Below are 10,010 nucleotides of genomic sequence, written 5' to 3'. Positions count from 1 at the left end.
ATTCAAAAAGGAAAATAAACACAACATAAACCAAATGCCTCGGTGACTAGAATAGAAAGTTCAAATTGTAAGAGCCTCTTTCAAGAAATTTTTCATCATCTTTTATGAAGAAACACATGCGACCCACAAAAACAGTCAATTTAATTTCTTAATAAACCATAACTTATTTCTCGTGTATAACCCACCTCCAACATTATGGGAAGAAGCTTCTCTCGAAGCAGTCCATAAAATTCTTCAGCCTGAGGATGATATTTGTCCCCAACAAAGAATACATTAATCTTGCCCTTCACTTCTATCTGACTAAAACCAGGAACTTTCTTTGGATTCCTCTCTTTCATCTTCTTCTTCACTTGTGCAAACTCATCCCACTTTTCGCATGCCTCAAACATTAGCTTTTGCTCACTTTTTGCTCGTTATTTTACGAGAGGAGATGCTATTTGTCTTAATACCATTGCCATAATTGTTGAATAGTTATATTTTCTTTTTATTATTCAAACATAAAAATGTTACCTATTTGAATGTGCTAATATACAGCAGTTCGAGACTGTCATGACTTGAAATGGTATAAATCATACTGACATCCTACGATAACATGATGACCTAATTATAACAAGGCTTACTGAAGATGCCAATATGCCATTATGTTGATGGGTTGATATCACTCATCCAACGACAAATATACAAGTATGAAATCATCTTCGACAGGCTCCATTAGGCAACTAAGCGTGCCTCCTCACTCTCAGGGACTACAATGTCGAGCCTCATCATGGGCTTGTATTTGCAAGGGATTTGTGCACCTGCCTGCATGCACAATTCGACCACAGCAGGAGCCTTACCATAAAACCTCTTGACTGCACCCCTCAAAGGAGGCCCCTTTGGGTCTTCAACATGCCACACATAATTTGGAGGGAAAACTTCCTCCACAGTCGCATCCTGCCAACCATGCTTCCCATCTCTCCACTGATGCTTGAATTCCCCGCACAGCTTAACATTGTGACCCCAAGGACCCACATGAACCTCTGAACAATACCCGCACGCTTTCACAGTGTATTTCCTCATCAACTTTTCCACACCCAATCTAACAATTTCATATGCATCCATTGTCTCTTGTGCGATCCTTGCTACACCTGATAATGGTGGAGGTGGATACAGTCCACATGCACCATATGTATCGAGATCAACAAGTGAAGATGAATTTGCAGAGCACCATGGCTTAGGCTCCTCCACAAATCCACCTCGGTCGATCACTTTCTTCCCAATCATTCGGACGGGTTTGGTTCTTCGGCGTGTAGGGTACTCTGGTATATCCACACCAGCTTGGATGCATAGCTCCACAACAGCTGGAATCCTGTCAAATTCAAATCGAGTCTCATGCTTGATGCGCCGACCAAAAGGATCATAGAGATGATATGACTCAATGGGGACAAGCATGTCATTAATGGAGCCTTTGACCCAAGAGTGAAAGCTCCGACGAGATGAACTGGTTTGACCAAGGCAGTCTTGAATGTGGTGACCAGTCTGAGCCACATGAACTTCAGAGCATTCACTGTAGAAGAGCTCAAACAAATTACATTCCAACAGCTCAAACAAATTACATTCCAACATATAGGCTTCACTTACTACATAATTTGCTAATAGAATTAACTGGGATATGAGGAACATGATAGGGAATGTGGCTGACCTAGAAAGTAATGGCATAAAAAAATCAAATATAAATAAGGAGCATCACAGAAGTAATAGAAAATACAGTTGCAACTGTATCGGGAGTAGTAAAAGTAGTAAACAATACATTACCTGCAAGCATGCACAGGAATGATGTGCAAGAGCTGTGCAAGGCCTTTAATCAAAACTTTCCAGGCATCTACTACTTCATAAGCAACAGGGATCAGATCAGGAACAAGTAATCCATTTTTTGGAGGCTCAAGGGCTTTCTCTATATTCATGTCTGCAAGTTTTTTGTCTGCCCTAGCAGCCTGCTTGATCTCTTTAAAGGGAATGGGATAGGGTTTCTTCTTTCTCTTAGGTAGTATGTGTGGAAGATTCACATTTTGAGGATATGCTTCTTGTTTCTTAACAGGTGGATTTCTTTTGGCCCTCTGATTGGCACAAAAGACGTTTCTCAATATTATTGGCCCACCTTTCTGAAGCCGTTCATGCCCAAACTGCAATTAGAATGAAACTGAGGTTTCAGAAAAACTATTGTGAACTCAAATTCAAAATCATGTGGACGCTTTAACAAGATTAAGAGGAATGACAATCTTCAACAATATTGTTGTGTTATAAGTAAACCACGGAGTGATGACTGACATACTTCAATCCCCCTAAACCATCTTTCATTTACAAACTTCGTCTAAAAATTGTAAACGAGACAATTTCAATTGATTCATCAAGACCGTGAAGGTGGAAACCGAAAATGAATAATACATAGAGCATTTCGTATGCATATTTTTATAGCCACTTATGCAGTAATTTACGGATAAAAGTCAATAGGAAGAAAAAGGCACATGGAATAGAGAATAGAAACCTTGGACCCAAGAGTATATGACCTTAAAGCTGAGAACTGAGGTCTCTTGAACTCCATTAAGCCCAAGCAAACACCTGATTTTTGAGGGAACATGTTATATCCAACATAGGTCAGCATTGGATAAAAACTGACAAGATACCAAAAAGAATGAAGAAAAGTAAGTTCACCCTTCTGGGATGGATCCCATGATGCAGAAGAAACAGCTAGCGGCTTCGAGAGCATTTGTCTGGGATTGTTTTCCAGTGTATTTGTTATCTCCCTGTTGATGAAATCAATACCTCTATATATCAAGAACTTTCTTAGACTATATACTAAGTATCAATATTTGGGTCCTAATTCTGTGGGGATTTTCCTCAGACATATGGTGTACAATACTGGAGTTACAAAGAAGAAGTAATCCAATGCAAGAGCAATAAAATGAAGAAAGGAACTAACTTGAAAATAACTTTTGGGTCCAATGGCCATTCAACTCTTAACGAACGATGTATTTACATGTGGTCAAAGTAGGAGTATAAATTTGTAGAGAGAGAGAGAGAGAGAGAGAGAGAGAACATACCAACAAACAGTCGGCCTTCGTTCAATTGTCTCTAACTAAGAAAGGCCTTAGATGTACGTTCTCCTAGCGAGTGAGGAGCAGCTAATGCTAATATGCATAGCTAGTCGTTGATAGTTCAGCGTTCAGAATCAAAAGTGGTACCAGCACACTGGCACCAAGGAAGCCTCAACTCGAAATATGCAGACAAAAATTCGTCTGGCCCTTACTAGGAGTTTCTGGTAACGCCACGCAAGCAACTATGGTAAATGTGAAATGATTGATTTTCATTTCTGTTTTTTCTTTCATTCTTTTAATTTTCAAAATTATCCTTAGATTTGTAGAATCCACATGAAATTGGTCCTATAAATTCAACGATAATTTTGAAAAATAGAAAGATTTTATAGATTTAATTGGTGTATATGAATTTTTAAATGACATAACAACATGCATACTGTTAGATATAACAAAAATAAATATTAAGCATGGAATGATTCCTCCCTATTTCACTTGAAATATGTGGGGTGTCTACTAACGGGTACGACCTTGAGCACGTGTTGCCTTCTGATAGGGTATTGCTCTCGACAGGCATGATGCCGAATCCGAGTCCTCTAAAGAGGCACATCTTTGGTTAAGTGACGCATGTTGATGGGGTATGGTTCTGGCCAAGCATGCAACCAAATTTCTCGCCTTCTGCTAAGTTGTGACTATTAGTTGATGTCGTGTCAAATTACGTGCTTAGTGGTAGGTTAAGAACGTTACCGAGTTTCCTACCGAGAATAATGAGACAGTAATCCTTTGCACCATACTCCCAATCGATAGTTGGGGGTATTTATCAAAACTTACTGTTTTGTACGATTTGTATTCCTTCTAGTGATGATATACAATCAATGTTTGATATATCGACTCCATGAATTATGGTAGGATCGAGAGGCTGCCAATCTCGAAATTGGCCGGTTGGATTTGATCATAACGGGGAGGTTGTGGTTTGGGAGGACGTCAATGATTTTTGGGATGGTTTGCCCTTGGATTGGGATATGGATGGTGATTTTGAGGAGGAGGCTTTGGCTATTCGGGATGCCATGGAAGAGGAATTTCTGCGTGAGAAGATGATAGCGCGCCAGAAATCGAAGGGAAAGAGGGAGTTGCTGAATTTGCAAAGTTCCGTTAACTATGGTGTTGCTTCAGACTCCTCTAGGCGCAAGAAAGGAAAGGGCCTCAAGTTGTAGGGTAGTGTTCTTTAGAGGGCGTTTGGGTTGTCTCTAGGTTTCTTTTGTGGGTTGTTTTGGGTTTTTTTTCGGGTTCTAGGGTTTTCCTTTTGGGGTTTTTGGTGGGTTTCGGGCTTGGTCCTCTTGGGGTTTTTTTGGGTTTTTTTCTTTTTTTGTGCAGGCTTTGGCTGCTCGTGTATACCCCCGGTGTACTCAGGGGCGCCTTACGCTTTTTAATAAACTTACTTACTTATCAAAAAAAATGAATTATGGTAGGATATAAATCAATGGTCCGGTTACTGGTTAGCCCATTAAAAGGATTGATCAACTTAGATCTAAGCTAGCCCAATAACGTTACCATTGTAACTGCAAGAGATAAATTATACCGAAATGCATCCACTCGCTCCTTCTATCTAAGTTGAATCCTAATCCCGATACTGTCAGCCAAATTTTTGGATAATCCATGCCGAAGCTGGTGGGAGAACACCACTCATTCGGTTATGGTAGCAGTTTGCATTTTATGCCAACTGAACCATACCAAAACAAAGATTATCGAGGACATTTCACTGTAATAGTTGGTAGCCGCAAATCATGGACAACTCGCATGCAATCCATTCAAGGCATGACACCTAGCAAAACTGTAGGAGGGGAGAATGACCTTCGGTTGAAAGGAGAAACGACCAAAGTAAAGGTAAGCCACTCACCCATTCATTGCTAATTTTTTTTTATTAGTATTTTAGATCTTTGTTGTTACATGAGCAGCTACATTCTGTGAGTTATAATGTGTATTTATGTCCTTAAATGTGTACTTATCAATTAGAATTTGCAAGTAGAAGCTAATAAGTTTCATATTTGCAACATACTGCCATTTATGAATAATAATGAGTACTTTCATCCGCGAAAAGACGATTGCACAGTTTTCTTGTACTCCCAAACTTGCATGGTGATGGGTATACACGGTCAAGTATATGAAATATTATTCATTTGGTAGAACTTTTAAGAATTAGCAAAGAATTTTTTCAAATTTCAGATTGGAGATGGAAGTGGAATTTCTTGTGGGTTGGAAAATTGGCCTCCAATGGCATTCTAGTGAACAAGTATGTCCCCACTGATTAGGATTCCATTGTTAGACAAAGTTTGAACTTGTGGAAAGGGAATACATTATGTGCTACTCTTTGTAGGCTGGCTTGGGGGTGTGTCGGTGTATAATATTTGGAAGTTTCGAAATGATTTGAAAGCTGGTGCTTACTGGTTATTTGAGGAGAAAATAATGAAAAATATTTGTTGGGAAGTTCAATCTCGCATTATGAGTGGAAGAAAGTTTAATTCCTGAGTTGAGAATGAGGCTCTACAGTGACGGAGGAGGGGGGGGACGGGTATAGGAACTTCATCTTAACAAAGTCAATAGGGTTATTAGGTTCAGATGAGTCAAAATTTCGATTTCCTTGAGCCAATAAATAAATTTTCTGAAGTTAGAGGATTTTCTTTTCCTTTCCTATATTTTCTCAGCAACCAAACAGATAAGGTGTTTTCCAAATGGAATACCCAAGAGCAAAAAAAAAAAAAAAAAAAAAAGATCTTAGCTACTGAAATTTACAAAAAGAAATAAAAAACGAGATCGAAATCGAACAACATTATTTCAGAAAATACGATGGGAAATTGATATTACCTGGTTGAAGCTTAGAATCGCGAAGCAGAACAGTGTGTTCTCTAGGGTCAAAGCAGTGGCAAAAACTGAAATCGCTGTGGAAGTATGAAAACGTACCTGAAGCCAAGGCTCAATGGGCTTAGTAGTTGAGCCCTGTTGAGATAGTTAACACTTAACAGTCTGGGTACAAGCCCATCATCTGCAATTCAAGCCTCAGGCCCAAAGGAAGAAGGATTTTCAAAATCAATAAGGTAATTCTATGATTGATTTTTTCTAATTTTTTTTTTATAAAAAGAGTTTAATCATTATTTTTAATTAATTAGTTTAGATTTTATAATCTCATTATTTATTACCTTGAGAAAAATATTTAATTTTTCATTATCCATTATATCTTATACTGGGGTGAAAAAATTTAAAACATTTAATTAAAAATGATGGATCCATTGGTCCCTTCGCAGTAAAATTGAAGATAAGTTTCTGTCGGATTCTCTAATGGTGTACATTGAAAGAGAAGTTGTCACAACAATTAGCATAAATTCAATCATAGATATTTTTGGGATTCAAAAAAATGGCGGGTTCCATTTTAATAGGTGTTTTGGCTGAAATTTGATGTATTATGAAACATTTATTTTGTATTATTTCTTTTTCTTTTTTTTTTTTGGTCAAAACTAAATTGATGCTAATTTCGTTTTTATATATTTATTTCATCTTCAATATTAATATATTTCTTATTCATGCTTTTGATCTTTACCCCTATTTTAATATATTTGTAATTAATGCCTTGGCTCTTAGCTAAAATACTTTCTAACTCCGTCTCTACGCTCAATACTTGAATTAGGATATTCATCAGCAGGTTCTGAATTGAGAAGAGGTGTGATCTATTTTGTAGTCGTATTCAGATTATTTTCATTGTATTGTTGTTGGCAATTGAGTTGCCATCGACTGGTTTGGGTTTAGTTCCTTCGAAGAGTGAGGGTTGTTGTGAGTGTTCTTTAGGTGGGAGGGTTGTAAATGTGTTGATTTCCAGAAGTTGATCTTCTGGAATAAATTGTATTTGGTTGTTGGTGTTATATATATATATATATATATATATATATATATATATATATATATATATATATATATATATATATATATATATATATATATATTTGGTTAAATAGGGTATTGATACATGTGGTTTGACCTTTTTTTTTAATTTTGTCTCATGTGCTTCATTTTTTATTATAGTTGGTACCTGAGTTATGAGAAAAGACAGAGATGGTACCTCCGTCCAAAAACTAACGGTTGTCCACGTCAGTGCCATGTGATACACTTAAAAATGCGATACCTGTCCCAAGGGAAATGATATTTACACTTCTTGTGCACAACAACTACACTCATACAAGACACATTGGGATGGGGCCCACACACTGGACCCCACCCCAACGTGTCTTGTATGAGTGTAGTTATTGTGAGGGTGATGTGTAAGTATCATTTCTCCCTGTCCCAAATGCCACGTAAGTCCCACATCAGTGCTGGCGTGGCTGCCACATGTTTTTTTTTATTTTAAGGCTTTCAAAAAAAAAAAAAAAAATCAATCGTTAACAATGATTAAGCCACTCCTTTGGACAAGATGGGGGTGGCCAACCACCCCCATTTTGGTGCGGAGGTGGCTGAGCTACCCTTACTGTCGATCTATGGGTTGCCACAAGGGCCAAAGAAGAAAAAAAATAAAAATAAAAATTGGGGGTGGCTAGCCACCCCATCTTGTCCAAAGCCACCCCTAACAATTTTTTTTATTATTATTATTTTTTTAAAAAAAGCCTTAAATAAAATAAAAAAAAAATTAGAAAAATGTGGCAGTCACGTCAGCACTGATGTGGCGACTTACGTGGCATCTGGACAAGTGTTGCGTTTTTAAGTGTATTATGTGTCGCTGACGTGGACAGTCGTTAGTTTTTGAACTGAAATTTGGACTGAGATGTCATTTCCGTCTTTTCTCATAACCAAAGTACCATCTATGATAAAAAAATAATAATAAAAAAAAAATAGAAATAAAGCATAGAGGGGAAAAAATTAAAAAAATAAAAAATAAAACCACATGAGGCAAAAATAGGTTTAACCCTTTTTTTTCATTCATAAAAAAAAAATAATAATAATAAATAAAATAAAAATTAAGAAGAATAGTTCAGTAAATGAAAAGCATTTTGTGATGCAAGTTTGATCCATTGACAATCTCCATTATTAAAGAAGCCACAACATCAAAGAGACATAACATCAAAGATTCAAAGAGACAAAGAGTAGAGTGACATCTTGAGGAGCGAGGCTACAACAAAGATTGGAGCTCGAGAATTGACATTTGACACAAGTGAAAAGTGACTTTGTGGAGGCTCAAGTGAATCGAGGGAATGGTTCGGTTCTGATACGAAATCCAAGTGTTGTCAATCTTATTCAATTCCATGGCATAAACCAACGGACGTACGGACGAGAGACCTTCCCCTTGAAAATAATTTGAAACCTTGACAAGATTTTGACACTTAATCTGGCCAATGCACAAACCTAGGTTGACGAATTCAATCAAGTAATCAACCTCCAGACCCTTCATTTAAAAAAAAAAAAAAAAAAAAAAAAAAAAAAAAAAAAAAAAAAAAAGAAGAAGAAGAAGAAGAGAGAGAGAGAACAAAATATGATAGATTTTTGTTTTCCAGTTCATACATGACTACTCACGTGAAGTCGATATTTGGATATTAATTCAATCCCTATAAAATAAAAATTATAGCATATAAATTTCTTTCAAATTAGATTAGATGAATTTCTTTCAATTCAGTCTCTAAAAAATAGTGTGTTTTTTAAATATTTAAAGATCCCATATTTTTTAATTAATGCTATTAAAAAAAACATTCTATTTAAAAAAAAAAATACATAATACTTTTAAAGACTAAATTAGAAAATGGCATAAACAAAAATTACAATTAGATTTAATATACAAAAATTACAATTTTATTTAATATACAAAAATTACAAAAATGAGTAGAAAAAAGCGGCCAACCACGTGGTCAAATCATTCCTCTTTTTCTTTTCTTTACTGTTTTTTTTAACCACCCCTAAAGTGACCAACCTTTTTTGTTATTATTTTAATTTCTTCTTAAAAAATATAATTATAATTTCATAAATATTTATTTATTCAAATGATCAAAACATATACGAAATGACGGATTTACCATAAAAGTAGAGGACGGTGATCTTTTAACACAGCTTTTGTAACAAAGAGAATAATTTGATACAAATGCAAATCCTATATAGACTTTAATAATTCAACCTCAAATTTACAAAGTTTGGAACTGTCTTATCACAACACACGAGATTAATAGGATATACACCATCAGCTCCATCCCTACACATTCTGTCATTTATTTTAAGCTTTCTGTTAAATATTCCTTCCCCCTATGGCATTTTCTCTCTCGAACCTAGGGGTGAAGCCGTCGGTCTCCAGTCTCCCGGGCCTTGGAGCTGTTTTATTTTGTCTGGGTAGTTTGTCTGATTTCGGAATTATTCCTTGTGTCTAGGAGACTCTGACGATGGAGGAAGAATTATCGGCCATGTGGGGGAGGTTCACGCTGAATGAGGAGGAAAACTCAAGGGTGTCTTTGGAGGTATCTAAGATTGCACCTATGGTGAATAGGGGTAAAGTTTGCTTGGTTGGAAAATTAATGGCGGATTGAATCGTTCCAAAGGAATTCTTCAAAACTCCATTATTCAGAGCTTGGCGTCCTATGGGCGAGGTATCTTTCCAAGTTCTAGGAGGGAACTTTTTTATTGTGGAGTTTGAGTACGACTGGGACAAGGCCAGAATTATGGAAGGCAAGCCTTGGCTTTGCGATGGAATTCTAGTTTCATCGGCGGAGTTTGATAGCCTTACCCCTCCGGCTAAGATGCCTTTTGAGAAGGCAGCTTTTTGGGTGAGAATGTTCAACCTCCCTCTTGCTTGCATGGGGAAGGAAACAAGTCAAAAGATTGGAACATCGGTTGGGAGGGTTGAGGATGTTGATGTTGATGATGATGAGCCAGGTTGGGGGGAGTATCTACGGGTGAAAATTGAGTTGGATTTATCGAAAC

At 36.8% G+C, this 10,010-nt stretch overlaps 1 protein-coding gene across 3 annotated transcripts; it reads right to left on the bottom strand.

Moving 5' to 3' along the window:
- Positions 1-460: 460 nt before the first annotated feature.
- On the bottom strand, positions 461-6,042 carry LOC133857332 (APO protein 1, chloroplastic). Of its 3 annotated transcripts, none has more exons than XM_062292555.1 (6): positions 5,934-6,026; positions 3,081-3,295; positions 2,692-2,783; positions 2,525-2,598; positions 1,795-2,162; positions 461-1,546 (listed from the first exon to the last, which is right to left on the bottom strand). In XM_062292555.1, the coding sequence occupies exons 3-6, from the start codon at positions 2,744-2,746 to the stop codon at positions 712-714; spliced, it is 1,332 nt and encodes a 443-aa protein (XP_062148539.1). In that variant the 5' UTR covers positions 2,747-2,783; positions 3,081-3,295; positions 5,934-6,026; the 3' UTR covers positions 461-711. The 3 variants fall into 3 exon arrangements, with proteins under 3 accessions (XP_062148539.1, XP_062148540.1, XP_062148538.1); XM_062292556.1 differs by having other exon boundaries at positions 2,547-2,598; XM_062292554.1 differs by lacking the exon at positions 3,081-3,295 and having other exon boundaries at positions 5,934-6,042.
- Between the last annotated feature and the right edge of the window lie 3,968 nt (positions 6,043-10,010).

Source organism: Alnus glutinosa, chromosome 14, assembly GCF_958979055.1.
Source record: "Alnus glutinosa chromosome 14, dhAlnGlut1.1, whole genome shotgun sequence".
In the NCBI taxonomy this organism is placed as follows: Eukaryota; Viridiplantae; Streptophyta; class Magnoliopsida; order Fagales; family Betulaceae; genus Alnus; species Alnus glutinosa.
The sequence above is the reverse complement of the archived record's forward strand: the minus strand, read 5'-3'. Positions and strand labels throughout refer to the sequence as shown.

Bases quoted from the DNA above. Each gene is read 5' to 3' on its own strand.
- LOC133857332 (XM_062292554.1), bottom strand. From the start codon at position 2,746: ATGCTCTCGAAGCCGCTAGCTGTTTCTTCTGCATCATGGGATCCATCC. The intron at 2,599-2,691 runs GTGAACTTACTT...CTCAAAAATCAG, and splicing joins ATGGGATCCATCCCAGAAGG to GTGTTTGCTTGGGCTTAATG. The intron at 2,163-2,524 runs GTTTCTATTCTC...TTCTAATTGCAG, and splicing joins CATATACTCTTGGGTCCAAG to TTTGGGCATGAACGGCTTCA.